This window comes from Rhinatrema bivittatum, chromosome 7, assembly GCF_901001135.1.
Source record: "Rhinatrema bivittatum chromosome 7, aRhiBiv1.1, whole genome shotgun sequence".
NCBI lineage: Eukaryota > Metazoa > Chordata > Amphibia > Gymnophiona > Rhinatrematidae > Rhinatrema > Rhinatrema bivittatum.
Window position 1 is genome coordinate 99,650,262 of NC_042621.1, and position 15,111 is coordinate 99,665,372.

The 15,111-nt window shown below is 49.8% G+C and overlaps 1 protein-coding gene across 1 annotated transcript in view; it reads left to right on the top strand.

The window, feature by feature from the left end:
* Window positions 1–15,111, top strand: part of LOC115095302 (cytochrome P450 2G1-like) — a 53,619-nt gene that overhangs the window by 6,471 nt on the left and 32,037 nt on the right. Inside the window, exon 2 of the mRNA XM_029608801.1 lies at window positions 14,187–14,349. Within this exon, the coding sequence (XP_029464661.1) occupies window positions 14,187–14,349 (163 nt within the window). The remainder of the gene's footprint in view (window positions 1–14,186; window positions 14,350–15,111) is intronic.

The window sequence follows — 15,111 nt, forward strand, 5'->3', positions numbered from 1 at the left end:
TGCTCCCTCCTATTCCCTGATACATGGTTCTCCTCCTCTATACCAAAAGGAATTAGCAATGATAGTGGAAGGAGATGCATCCAGCCAAGACCAAAATACAAAAGAGTGAATCTTGGAGACAACAGTTGTATTTAGGACCTTCATTATCAGTTTTATTTTATTTTGTCAGTGTTTATTATAACAATAGCGTGGAAAATATGACGCTCCATTTTTCCAGATATATGACTTTTTTCTTTTTGTAATAAACATTGACAAATTTCCAGGAAAAATAAAATAGAAGCTGAAAGTGAAGGTCCCTAGGTGTACTCTGTGTTGTACAGAGATATGGTCAGCCTGGACAAGCGCCATGCTCAGTTTAGGATGAACATGCTGGTGCTGGATTTCTGCACCTGCATCAATGACAACTCTCCTCTCAAGTGCAGCACACCTGAGTCAGTAGAAAAGAAAAACAACTCTTGAATAATACTTTCAACTCCTTCCCTCTGATAATGGACAGGAATCCATAGCTCTCTGATGAAACCTCCACTCCTCAGGCTCTTCCTGGGTGAAAGACACCTCTTATCCCAATGGATTGCAAACTGATTCCCTGCTACCAAGGGCAATCAGTTCCAAGATCATCAAAATAGACACTGACTCAAAAGAAGTAAAAACAAAATAAGAGACAGGAAGGGTGGAAAAATTTCCTTGTCTCCAAAATGAGAAGATAGTCAACAAGGAAAAACAATTGTGGAACTCCTCTGCATTGGGTCACTGACAGATCTCCCCATTGAAGGTGAGATAGAGAGCAGCAGAATCTTCCCCAGCCCTGATCTAACCTTACACAGGGGCTCCCCAAATCCTCTGTGAAGGGGTATCAAGGCTCTCACAGGAAAGGTTTCCATACATGGATCAAAAGAATAAATAAGCCAAAACCAGATCAAACAATAGATTGATCCTATGATGTAACTCAGGAGAATCCTCTGAACTAAGCTAGCAAATATAATTAACAGGAGGCAGGAACAACCTGCTTATGAGAGCTTAACCAAAAATCCAGCTAAGAAATCCATACCCTAAGATGGTTGTTGGGGTTAATATACTGCTGGAGCTTGCCATTTGCAGCTCCCACACAGGGGAGTGAAGCCCAACCCTCTCTTCCTAAATCTCTCTGAACCTCCCCAGCTAGTTAGTACATTCTTTCTGGTAAGGAAACCAGAGGTTGCTTTTAGAAATCTATTCCAACAAAAAAAGAAATGCTGCTTTAGGGTTGTCATAAGGAGTCTACAAACTGAAATAATAAAAACAAAAAATTAGATTTATTCATATTCGATTTACTGCAAACTCATTTGGAACATCAAAGCGAATTACACAGGAAGGCAATTATTTTAAAACCCTTTAAATAGATAAGTTATCATAGATATTCAGCAAGATAGACATACCACTGAATATCCCTAAATATAATTATCTGGATGAACCTACTTGGATAACTTTGAAATATAACCAATTCTGTGTGAATATATATATATATGTGTGTGTGTGTGTGTGTGTGAGTGTGTATGTGGTGAGTGTGAGTGTGAGTGAGTGTGTGTGTGTGTATATGTGTGTGTGTGTGTGTGCCAGAAACCTTTGCAATATAGAGGCAGTTTTCAGAAGGTTTCTCCATGGAGACACGGAAATACACCTTCTGAAAATTGGCCCTATCCAGTGCAAAGAAGAGTATTCACACTGTCCACAGCGTAGGATCCCAGGGATGAAGAGGCAGAGCCATGGGCAGGGTAAGAGTGGCACCAGGGCCAACCCAACAAAGTCGGCATGGAGAGTTTATTTTTAACACCCTGTGCACACTTATATATCTGCCATCCCTGCAGGCCAGAAAGTTTTCAAAGAGAAACCCTACGGGTGTGGGTGAGCCTGCAGAACCACTTCGACCAACACTAGGCCCTGCAGCAGGAGCCTCCCCCGAGACACTCCTTTCTGCCGCTTCTTTTTAACCATGCGGTACCAGCAACAGTATCAGTTGCTCCATGGCTTGTTCCTGTCCCTTCCCATTGCCACTGCAGCTTAAGCACTCCTGCTGCCTCCCCTCGCACCTGCCCTGCCTTGGCTGGCAGGAAGTAGCACACAGACGTCTGCTGCTACCTCACAGCTGCTCTCAGGTGCCAGCCCCCCTCATTCTGGGGCAGGCACAAAATATAATAATAATAATAACAAGCAGCAACAGGGCCTTCCAGTTTCTTCACCCTTACCACACCAAGGACAACACCTTCAGGTCAGGAGCAGCAGTGGGAGTACACCCAGATCCTATTCTTTTGGGGCCATGTAGGACCTGGCCTACTATGTTCTCTCACCCTAGCTTGAAGGACTCTATAACAGGGTACATCAAACTAGGGTGAGATAACACAGTAAAAATGACATCTTTGTGAGACTTTCCTCACTCCAAATGACGTAAAATCTTCACCAAGGTGTACTATACTGTTTGTATGACTCACTGTACATGAGAAACTGGTCCCTAAACCATAAACCACTACCAACACCTCACCTCGACCTATTAGATGGCCCTTCTATAGAGATATAAATACTTCACTACTATAAGGGCCTTATAGATAATCAGTCTCTCTCTCTCTCTCTCTCTCTCTCTCTCTCTCTCTCTCTCTCTCTCTCTCTCTCTCTCTCTCCAAAATGCAAAAAATAGGGATTATCACAGGGTATGATAAGTTTACCAATGTGAAATGGTACTTAAGTTTCTCTAAACACACCCCTTTTTCTTATCACGGGCATTATTAACGTGTTTTGATGAATCTAGGGGTAAAATATCAGCAGAGGTATGGCGCACTAGGAGCGCCTACTTTTCCACGTATTCCATGATACCCCATACTAAGAGGAAGGCAAAGGCTCGGGAGGTGTCATCCACCTCCTTTTCTGAACCTTCTCAGCTCAAGATTTTGAGATTCCTTGTCCCCACTAGCTCGTCTTCGCTGGTAGATGGATCCTTGGGGGGGAAACAGCCAGGAGCGTGCGGCTCTCCTTCTGGACGTTGACATTACCTTGAGTCCCAGCGCACCAAATACTCCGTTCCTTCTGCGGTTGTTACCACCATCGGGACTGGCCTCGCCACCATGTGGGCAGTTTCCAAGCCCTAGGTCGGCGATGTCTGGGGAGGCTTTTCCCCTGCAAGTGTGCCCTCCGGCTGAGCCTGTCCCCATGAGATCTGTGGGCCCTTCCGGAATGCCTGGGGAAACTGGGCCTGTCAAGGAGAGTGCAGTAATCCCGCACTCACAATTTTCTAGGGATGTGAATCGTTTTTTGACGATTTAAAATATCGTCCGATATATTTTAAATCGTCAAAAATCGTTAGGGCCACGATACAATACCAATTCCCCTGATTTATCATCAAAAAATCGTAAATCGGGGGAACGGGGAGGGCAGGAAAACCGGCACACTAAAACCCCCTAAAACCCACCCCCGACCCTTTAAATTAAATCCCCCACCCTCCCGAACCCCCCTCCAATGCCTTAAATTACCTGGGGGTCCAGCGGCGGTCCAGAACGGCAGCGGTCCAGAACGGCCTCCTGCAATAGAATCGTGTTGTCCTCAGCCGGCGCCATTTTTCAAAATGGCGGCGCAAAATGGCGGCGGCCATAGACCAACACGATTCGACTGCAGGAGGTCGTTCCGGACCCCCGCTGGACTTTTGGCAAGTCTTGTGGGGGTCAGGAGGCCCCCCCAAGCTAGCCAAAAGTCCCTGGGGGTCCAGCGGGGGTCCAGAAAACGATCTCCTGCCGCGAATCGTTTTCCGTACGGAAATCCCCCGCTGAACGACCTCCTGCAGTCGATCTCCTGCCGGCGCCATTTTCCGTACGGAAAACGATTCGCGGCAGGAGATCATTTTCCGGACCCCCGCTGGACCCCCAGGGACTTTTGGCCAGCTTGGGGGGGGCCTCCTGACCCCCACAAGACTTGCCAAAAGTCCAGCGGGGGTCCGGAACGACCTCCTGCAGTCGAATCGTGTTGGTCTATGGCCGCCGCCATTTTGCGCCGCCATTTTGAAAAATGGCGCCGGCTGAGGACAACACGATTCTATTGCAGGAGGCCGTTCCGGACCGCTGCCGTTCCGGACCGCCGCTGGACCCCCAGGTAATTTAAGGCATTTGGGGGAGGGTTCGAGAGGGTGGGGGATTTAATTTAAAGGGTCGGGGGTGGGTTTTAGGGGGTTTTAGTGTGCCGGCTCACGATTTTCACGATATTTTAACCACCCAAACGATAACAATACGATTCCCTCCCCCTCCCAGCCGAAATCGATCGTTAAGACGATCGAGGACACGATTCACATCTCTACAATTTTCTAACCCGCTGAAGAGATCAGTAGATATTGGAGCTTCACCATCATTTGCTCCTAGACAAGGTTTGAGCAATTCTACTCTTCCTCCTGTGCTGGTCAAATCTTCCGTAGTGGCCCTGGATTCAGTTTGGTTAGCTCTGGTGACTTTAGAAAAATCCATTTCTTCTTTGGTTGCAGTTATGTCTGACATATCTAACCATTTTCAAGGAACTGAATCATTAGTTGCTCAACATGAAGAAAAAATTACTGACATGGGAAATCAAATTATTTCTTGCCAAAATATCTAGGCGAATTTAATTCAATTTGAGCTGATTCACTCTAGAAGGTGAGAGAACATTGAGAATTCTCTCCATTATTTAAACCTCAGAGGTTTGAATTTTCCAATTTGTGACCTGATTTCTCCCTTGGACACCTTTAAGAAATATGCCTGAGAAATTTTAGAGATTCCACATGATCACATGCCTACTATTGCTAAGCTTTATTTCTTGACAAATTCAAAATTGGATAATAAAGTTTCAATTAACCAGCCAAACTTGAATTTAATAGAATTTCTGGAGTCATCCATTGATTCAGAGATCACCAATCGGGGGACTTTGATTGTTTCCTTTGTCTTTGCCAAAGAACACGATTTTGTTCTCAAAATGTTTTTCCATCATAGAACATCTGTATTATTTAGGCAGTGTGTATGGATGTATCCGGATATTATAAGGGCTATGCAGGAGAGAAGAAAAACATTTCTTATGATGCGACAAGAGGCAATTTCTTTAGGCACAAAATTTCTTTTGCATTATCCCTGCAAATGTATTTTTACACATTTGAATTCCGAGTTTATTTTTTTCAATTCTGCACAACTGAGATCATACCTAGATGCTCACCCTGTCTCTAACTGATATCTCTTTGATCGGCTTTTGTGTGTATCGAGCCATTCAGTCTCTGCATGTTTCTTGCTTGTTTGGGGTTTTTTTTAACCTTTTTGTTTGCTGCTTTGTTGATCTTTATCCTCCCTTCTTTTTCTTAATTTCATTAAGACTTATGGATTAATATTGATAAGTATATATATTTTCTTTTTTTGTGTCTTGTAGTCTCATTTTTTTGTCACAAGTGTACTCTTGTGTATTTTTTTTTTTAATGCCTAAATAAAGAATTAAAAAAAAAAAATTCAGGATACAAATCCTTGTCACTTTCCAAGCCAAAAATGACTAGCAAAGTAACACTAGAATAGTCTGCCTCTTGGTGCCCAGATGAATTTGGCAAATCAGTACTTTCAATTGTATAAGTTCCAACAGCCGAAGAATCAGAAATAATTCCCTCATTCCTCCTTTCTGGCAGATAATACGCCACAAAGGATCTCATCAGCTCAAAATCTTAATCAATCAAGAAACAATTCAGTAAGCCTATCTCTAGGAGGCACAGGAGGATTAAATGGAAACTGAATAAACGTCAAATTAAATCTTGAGTAACTTTCCCTTTAATTTATTTTATAATGCAATATTTCATTATCCTGAATCAAAACTAAGGATGTTTTGTTAAAGTCACTATTTGTTCTTCCAAACACCCCAGCCTTCTTTCGGCATTCCTGAGCTTTAGAAGAAGGATCAGCAGCTTGGAGATCTGACTGCTCAAAAGAAATCACGGCCTTATCAGTTCTAGAGGATGACGACTTCTCTAGCTCGAGTCACTGGTGGCAATGAGGTCTCAAGGATTACAGGACAAGGCCAAGTCACATTAGATGAGGTTATCCACCGTTCTGGGAACATGAAACGCTCCCGAGAACAGCAACGGATCCATCAGGAGTACTGGGGTCCTTAATAAAAGAAACGTTTCTTCTACGCTCCCTTCTAGGCTTGCCAATTGTCCTGATATTTTTCTGGACTGTACAGATTTTTCAGGTATTGTAAAGAAAAAATGAGGGGAGGGCTAAAATGTTCCAAAATGTCCTGAATGTAGCTCTCTGCCTGTAGGTTTTACCATCCAATCCTTCCCTGCAATGATTAATAAAGTGTGCGCTTTAGGAGCTACTCTAAAATTCAGTATATTTTTATTTTATTTATTTAACAGTTGTTTTTTTTTTGTATATTTTTTTTGTATATGTATATGTATATGTTTTTCTTTTGTATATGTATATGTTGGATGTATTTATTCTGTGTTGTTTACATAGACTTCAGTCCACAATTTAATCAGAGGCTTAAAACGTTTCACAAAACAGCAGTGTATCCCCTGGGCTGGAAAACTGCATTTCCATGTGTTCGGAAATTTGAAGGTTGAGAATTGGAAACCCTAATTGCCGCACGTAATTTTGCCATAGTATATTATACCTTGCGCATATGATATACGCGTATCTTTTTACCTTTCAACATTTGCTTTCGCGCAAATACATGCTGAAACTTAGTATTTCAATGTATTGAATGTGCCTACTTTTCCTAGCCTATTTAAAAAATATACACGCGCATATTTTACACATAAAAGTAAAGTAGGACTTACTAGCATATAGTGGGATTTATGCGTGTTAAGTCAGCAAATTTTAAAACATGCAAAATTGCAAGTGTTACCAATCTCTCCACCAGTTCACCCAGTTCTTTTCCAGTTTATTGAGGACCTGCTGGTTCTTTAGCCTTAACTCCCCCCAGTTTACTCAGACCTCCCACCTGGCCAATCATACACAATAAACACGTTTAATGTTATGCCAGATAATTAACGTGTAAGCTTCGTGGACCCTTGGGCCGATCGGAACCAGGCGATGGAATACCTTTGAGAGGTAGAGACACCGGTTCCAACCGGGAGGCGGCGAAGACAGGCTCGCGGACTGCTGGGTGGAAGACACGAAGGGCCCTATGCGACCAAAGGCCCGGAGAAGGAGCTGACCCGGTGGGAGAGAATCTTCGCCCTGGAAGCCGGTACTCCCCCGAGAGGAGCTCGTAGGAGTCCGGCCGCTGGGACTTAGGTGGTTCACCCTGGAAGCCGGTGTCCCCCCGGGAGGAGCCCGTAGGAACCCAGCCGCTGGGACTTAGGAGATCTCTGCCGACGGAGTAGTAGCTCACCAAGCCAGGGTCAGGTGCCGGAGAATCGCCGTCAGCCGGTCCGCGTCTAGAGCCAAAGAAGTCGTCGTCAGCCAGTCCAAGTCGAGAGCCAGAGAAGCACCGAAAGCCAAACCGAGTCGAGAGCCAGAAGTCACCGAAGCCAAACCAGAGTCAGGAGCCAAGAAGAACCACAGCCAATCCGGATCAAGAACCAGGAAATCAAGCGAGGAGCAGGAACACGGCAACTGGGAGCAGGACGAACCTGGGAACCTCGTTGCAAGGCCCTGAGGAGAGGGACTGCAGGGCTTAAGTAGCCCAGTCGCGTCTGACGTCACTGGAGGGTGGAGGCAGGTTCCCCGCGCCTGGCCCTTTAATTCTCGGGCCGAGACGCGCGCGTGCCCCTAGGGGGCGGAGCCAGCCGCGGCAAGACGCTGGCTGCTTCGGCGGCGCGGCAGCAGCGCAGGGGAAGCGGAGGCAGGCCCGGGCGCCGCGTGGGGACGCCGAAAACGTGGCGGCATGAGTCCCCGGAGGCCCGGGGAGGGCTGCAGCGTAGCGGGACCGCGAAACCGTGAGTGGGGCGGCCGGGGCCGGCCCGGAGCCGCAACAGTACCTCCCCTCCTACGCCCCCTCCCGGGGGGTCGCGGCTTGTCCGGATGTTGGAGATGGAACTGTCGAAGAAGGTCCTTATCCAGAACGTGGGAAGCAGGCTCCCAAGAATTCTCCTCCGGACCGTAACCCTCCCAGGACAGTAGGTACTCCCAGCGGCGGCGACGGCACCGGACATCCAAGACCTCTTGTACCGTGTAGATGACATCCGGATCCGAGGACACCTTGGAGGGCTCCGGCGGGGAAGCCCGAAATCGAGAGAGCACCAGCGGTTTGAGGAGGGACACGTGGAAGACATCATGGATCCGAAGTGAGGAGGGTAGTCGCAGTCTATAGGATACCGCCCCTATGCGCTCGGCCACCGGAAAGGGTCCAATGTAACGAGGCGCTAGCCTCATGGAGGGGGTCCGTAATTGAATGTGCTTAGTACTTAGCCATACTCTTGTCCCGGGTAAGAATACCGGAGCGGGCCGTCGAGACCGATCGGCATACGTCTTGAAGCGAGCTGCAGTGCTGCGGAGCTTCTCCTGCGTAGAAACCCAGAGGTGGTGAAGCTGGTTAGCCGTTAGCTGTGCTGCCGGAGAGGTAACTGTCACCGGTAAAGGCAGTGGGGGTCTTGGGACCCTCCCATAGACTAGCTGAAAGGGGGACTGTAGCGTGGCGGAGTGCTTATGGCGATTGTGAGAGAATTCCGCCCAGGGAAGGAGGGAGACCCAATTGTCTTGGAGCTCATCTACAAAAGCTCGGAGAAAGGTCTTCAGAGACCGATTGGTCCGCTCCACTTGGCCGTTACCCTGGGGGTGAAATGCCGTAGTGAAATCTAACTTTATCCCAAACTTCTTGCATAATGCCCTCCAGTACTTAGCCGTGAATTGGGGACCGCGATCCGAAGCGATATGCGAGGGCAATCCATGTAGTCGGAAGATATGCTGGACAAAGAGGTCAGCCAGCTCAGGAGCCGTAGGTAGCTTGGGTAAAGGGATGAAATGTGCCATCTTAGAGAAGCGGTCTATCGTGACCCAGATTACGGTTTTCCCCTCGGAGGGAGGCAACTCCACCACAAAGTCGGTGGACAGGTGAGACCACGGTTCTGTGGGAATAGGGAGCGGCTGGAGAAGCCCCCACGGGCGTCCTGGTGGCGGTTTTTGCTGAGCGCACGTGGGACAAGACTGAACATATTGCCGGACATCCTCCTTCACCCGTGGCCACCAATAAAATTCAGTGAGCAACTCCAGGGTTCGCGAAATCCCAGGGTGACCAGCCGTCAAGGAGTCGTGTGCCCATGCCAGAACCTTCCTCCGGGAACGGACTGGAACCACCGTCCTCCCCTCAGGTCCTACGTCCGTGGCAGCCAGTAGGACTTTAGCTGGGTCCAATATGTACTGAGGGGACTCCGTTGTGTCGTCAACCTCTGTGGTGCGAGAGAGGGCATCAGCCCGGACATTCTTGGCCGCGGGTCGGTAGTGAAGCGAGAAGTCGAACCGACTAAAAAAGAGGGACCAACGGGCTTGTCGGGGATTCAGCCTTTGAGCATGAGACAAGTACTGTAGATTCTTATGATCGGTATATACGATGATCGGGTGTTGGGCTCCCTCCAACCACTGCCGCCATTCTTCGAACGCCAATTTTATGGCCAACAGCTCCTTGTCGCCAATCCCGTAATTCCTTTCGGCCGGAGAGAACTTGCGGGAGAAGTATGAACAAGGCCGGGTCTTGCCGGTTGGTGAGGTTTGGAGCAGCACTGCCCCGACGGCGACATCAGAAGCATCCACCTCCACAATAAATTGGCGTTGGGGGTCCGGATGCCGGAGACAAGTGTCCTGTAAGAAAGCCTCCTTGAGATCCTGGAAGGACTGTCTAGCTCTTGGAGACCAGTTTCGAGCGTCCGCGCCCTTCCGTGTGAGGGCCGTCAGAGGGGCCACCAGACTAGAGTAATGCGGGATAAACTGGCGGTAGAAGTTCGCGAAGCCCAAAAACCGCTGAAGGGCTTTCACTCCCGATGGTTGTGGCCAATCCTTGATGGCGCTCACCTTGTCCGGGTCCATTCGGAAGCCCGTAGAGGAGACAATATACCCTAGGAAGGGCAGTGCTTCTTGTTCGAACTGGCACTTTTCTAGCTTCGCGTACAAGTGGTTCTCCCTTAGCCTCTGAAGAACTTGCCGGACGTGTTGGCGATGTGACTTGAGATCCTGGGAATAGATCAATACGTCATCCAGATACACAATAACTGACGTATATAAGAAGTCCCGGAGCACCTCGTTCATAAGATTTTGGAATACCGCTGGAGCGTTACAGAGGCCGAACGGCATGACAAGGTACTCGTAATGGCCGTCCCTGGTGTTAAAAGCGGTTTTCCACTCATCCCCTGGGCGTATTCGAACGAGGTTGTAAGCACCCCTGAGGTCTAATTTTGTGAAAACACGAGCCCCTTGAAGGCGGTCCAGCAGCTCTGGAATCAGAGGCAACGGGTACCGGTCTCGGCGAGTGATTTGATTCAAGCCCCGATAATCAATGCAGGGGCGAAGAGACCCGTCCTTCTTCCCTACGAAGAAAAACCCGGCCCCTGCCGGGGAGTTGGAGGGTCGGATGAAACCCCGATCCAAGTTTTCCTTAATATAGGCAGACATCGCTCGGGTCTCCGGCAGAGACAGGGGGTAGACTCTCCCCCGGGGCGGGGTGGTTCCTGGTAGTAAATTAATTGTGCAATCAAAGGGTCGGTGTTCCGGGAGTAGTTCTGCCTTCTCCTTGGAAAAAACATCCTGAAAGGCATGGTACTGCGGAGGTACTGTTAACGAGGCCGTGCAGAGGGAAATGGGTTGCAGCGGGCGTGCAGGAAGGCAATGACGGTGGCACGCAGGACTCCAGGAGGTAATCTGAAGGGACCTCCAATCGATCACCGGAGAGTGCTCCCTAAGCCAGGGTAGGCCCAGTATGACCGGGTGGATGGATTTTTCCAAGATAAGAAACGAGATTTCCTCCTGGTGGAGGGCTCCCACCTGAAGCTTCAGAGGGCTGGTGCGAGTGGCTATTATACCAGGAAGTGGGTTCCCCTGAATGGAGGAAACCCGCACAGGCGGTTCTTGTGGGCAAACCTTGAGCTGTAGCTGTTGTACCAGCTCCTGGAGGACGAAATTCCCCCCGGACCCAGAGTCGATTAGGGCTAGGGTGTCGAAGCCTCCCTCCGGGAGACACAGGCGTACCGGAACGGTACATGGGGAGCTAGGTGAAATGTTGCCTAGAGTCAACTCCCCGCTGAGCTCTAGGTTCGGGCGTTTCCCGGACGTTCTGTACAGCGGGCCAGAAAATGCCCTTGGCCCCCGCAGTAAAGACATAGTCCTTGGGTACGGCGGCGTCGACGTTCCTCAGAAGATAGGGGACCACGGCCCAACTGCATGGGTTCCTCGGTAGATGGCGTGGTGGCTGCAGGTGGAGCCGACCGGACTCGAGGCGGAGTGATCCTACGTGTGGTTTGGCCGTGAGGAGACCGTCGCTCTCGGAACCGACGCTGAATTCGTCGGTCTACGCGCCCAGCAAGTTCAATGAGCTCTTGAAGGTCGTCGGGGAGGTCACGGCCGGCGAGCTCATCCTGAAGACGGGGGGAGATGCCTTCCATGAAGATGCCGTGCAAACTGTCGGACCCCCAGGCCAGCTCAGTGGCCAGGGTCTGGAACTCTGTGGCGTACTCCTCTAGGGTCCGATTGCCCTGCCGGAGCTGAAGCAGTTCGGAAGCGGCCGTGGAGGCCCGGGAAGGCTCATCGAAGACTCTGCGGAAGGCTTTGATGAACTGAACCAGATTATTTAGTCGGGAATCCTGTCGTTCCCAAAGAGCTGAAGCCCAAGACAGAGGTCTCCCATCCAGAAGGGAGATTATAAAGGTCGTCTTGATTCGGTCCGTAGGGAATTGGGCGGGTAGCAGGTCGAAGCGGATGTAGCATTGATTGAGGAACCCCCGGCATGCCTTCGGGTCCCCTGAATATCGGGATGGAGCAGGCATCTGTACGGGAGCGGCGGCGTCGGGACTGACCTGGGGCATAGAGATCCGGGAACTTGCTGCGGAGGCTCCATCAACGCGGTCTGCCAGACGTTGTACTGTCGACATCAGCGTGTCGAGGCAGGTCTGTTGCTGCTGCAACTTCTGGGCCAGGCCAGGAATAGCTTTGAGGCCGGCAAGATCCGCCGGGTCCATGGCCTTGCAATCTGTAAGCTTCGTGGACCCTTGGGCCGATCGGAACCAGGCGATGGAATACCTTTGAGAGGTAGAGACACCGGTTCCAACCGGGAGGCGGCGAAGACAGGCTCGCGGACTGCTGGGTGGAAGACACGAAGGGCCCTATGCGACCAAAGGCCCGGAGAAGGAGCTGACCCGGTGGGAGAGAATCTTCGCCCTGGAAGCCGGTACTCCCCCGAGAGGAGCTCGTAGGAGTCCGGCCGCTGGGACTTAGGTGGTTCACCCTGGAAGCCGGTGTCCCCCGGGAGGAGCCCGTAGGAACCCAGCCGCTGGGACTTAGGAGATCTCTGCCGACGGAGTAGTAGCTCACCAAGCCAGGGTCAGGTGCCGGAGAATCGCCGTCAGCCGGTCCGCGTCTAGAGCCAAAGAAGTCGTCGTCAGCCAGTCCAAGTCGAGAGCCAGAGAAGCACCGAAAGCCAAACCGAGTCGAGAGCCAGAAGTCACCGAAGCCAAACCAGAGTCAGGAGCCAAGAAGAACCACAGCCAATCCGGATCAAGAACCAGGAAATCAAGCGAGGAGCAGGAACACGGCAACTGGGAGCAGGACGAACCTGGGAACCTCGTTGCAAGGCCCTGAGGAGAGGGACTGCAGGGCTTAAGTAGCCCAGTCGCGTCTGACGTCACTGGAGGGTGGAGGCAGGTTCCCCGCGCCTGGCCCTTTAATTCTCGGGCCGAGACGCGCGCGTGCCCCTAGGGGGCGGAGCCAGCCGCGGCAAGACGCTGGCTGCTTCGGCGGCGCGGCAGCAGCGCAGGGGAAGCGGAGGCAGGCCCGGGCGCCGCGTGGGGACGCCGAAAACGTGGCGGCATGAGTCCCCGGAGGCCCGGGGAGGGCTGCAGCGTAGCGGGACCGCGAAACCGTGAGTGGGGCGGCCGGGGCCGGCCCGGAGCCGCAACATAACGTGTGTCAAAATAGGCGAGTAAGTTGGCAAATGTTCACGCGTGTCTTTTAAAATAGCAACTTACGCACATAAGTGTTGGCCCCACCCTGGAACGCCCCTCGACCACTCCTTCTTTAGGCGCATATGTGTGCACACGAAAGTGAATATACGTGTGTATTAATCTACCTTTACAGAATACAAACTACGCGAGCAGAGGCTGCCTACACGAGTATATTTTCATTTTTACTCACACAAATTTTTGATAATTCACCTGAAAGCGATTACAGGAGTTGATAGCTATTTGAGTTTGTGCAGCTGTCAGGACCTGTTGTTTTGCATTTGCTGCTTTTTGCTACCCCCCTTCCCGTATGTTGCTAGCTGCCATATTATTTGCATACCCTCTCCAGACTGTCCTGGCTAAGCTGTCCAGTCTTAGATTTGAAAGGTTCTGAATCTCTTTGCAAATCCCCTGAGCTGTCCAGTCCTACAGAAGAAAAGCTCTATACTCCTGTGCTATTCCCCTGAGCCATCCACGTCTGGAGGTAGAAGGCTCTGCATACATGTACTAGTCCACTGAGTTTTTCCATTTTTTTGACAGGAAGGCTTACAGAGCAAGCACAATATGCAAAAGAGAAAACTGTAGGCAGACAGGAGCACCACTAGCTCCCCCCCCCCCCCCCCCAACAGAAACAGGTTCAGCCTTGACAGCAGCAGTTCAAGTTTCCACACATACTGCCATCCCACAGAATGGGTACAACAGACGCTCGCAGCTGTGCATGAGCGGCATATAAATAGGGCAAATCATTACATAAATAAATAAGAGCAGCAGCAGTGCAAGCTTCTCACACACTATCCCCATTAGAAAACAGGTCCAGCATGAGCGGCACACAAAACACGTACAACGCAGCTAGCAACGACATAAGCTTTACATGCACCCTCCCACACACAAACTATCCCACCAAAGAACAGGTACATCGTGGGACCTCAAGTTCCCCCACTACACATTGCTTTGCCATTGTGCTTCACCCCTGCACTGGATCAAGGCCTGGGAACTCTTTTCTTGTTATGCCCGTTCATTTCTGCTGACAGTACTAACTGGGATATTAATTTTAAAGATGCCCTACTCTATGTGCCTTATACAGCTGAAAGAACAATACGGGCCTGTGTTCACAGTATATTTTGGCTCCCGACCAGTGGTGGTGCTGTGCGATTACGAAGCAGTGAAGGAGGCTCTAATCGATCATGCAGAGGAGTTCAGTGGCCGAGGAGAGATACCGATCCTGGATAAAAATATAAAGGGCTTTGGTAAGAAATTATCACAGAGAAGCGGGGAAAATGGTGAAATTTGAAACCTTAAGCACAAACTCTTTCATGACTTTGTCAATACATTTATGAAAAGATGAATGCTGGATTTCAGCCTTTTTTTTTTTTTACGATATTTATTTTCGAGATGAAGCTGCACTGATAAAAAAAAAAAAAATCACTTTAGAGCATCAGGAACTACATCATAAGCCAACCATGACCTGAGTGTAAAGAACCTCTAGCAGAATGAGACGTGAGCTGTTGAGAGCTGGGCTGCCTCGAGAATTAGGCAGGAGGAGGAGGAGGTGGTGTGTCAATGGGCCGGATTTTCAAAAGGCATTAGGAGGCCCATATTCACTGACTGGCCGGCTGGCAAAATTAGCACAGGTGTGCTGCTGAATATACCCAGCAATGTTGAGGTTAGCTGGGAAATTATATCCGGCTAACTTTAGGAATGCTTTCTTAGCTGCATAACACTGACCACGCATCCTGGAACGCCTCTTCCCCACCACCTAACTAGCCAGACAACATTTTAGCTGGATAAACAGATATCTGCAATCTTGGGGCTGGTCAGCGCAGTGAGATTTTCTTTCTCAAATTCCACCTTTTATCTGGCTAAGTCCAAACCTACCCAGGCAAATAGTGCCGAATATGGACCTCCGGGCTGTTAAATAAACGCTAACACGATCCAGCTTGTATTAAATCCCTGCTCATAAATTCTTACCCTAACCTGGAAGGCCACTCAGTTTTAGCATTTTAAGGAAC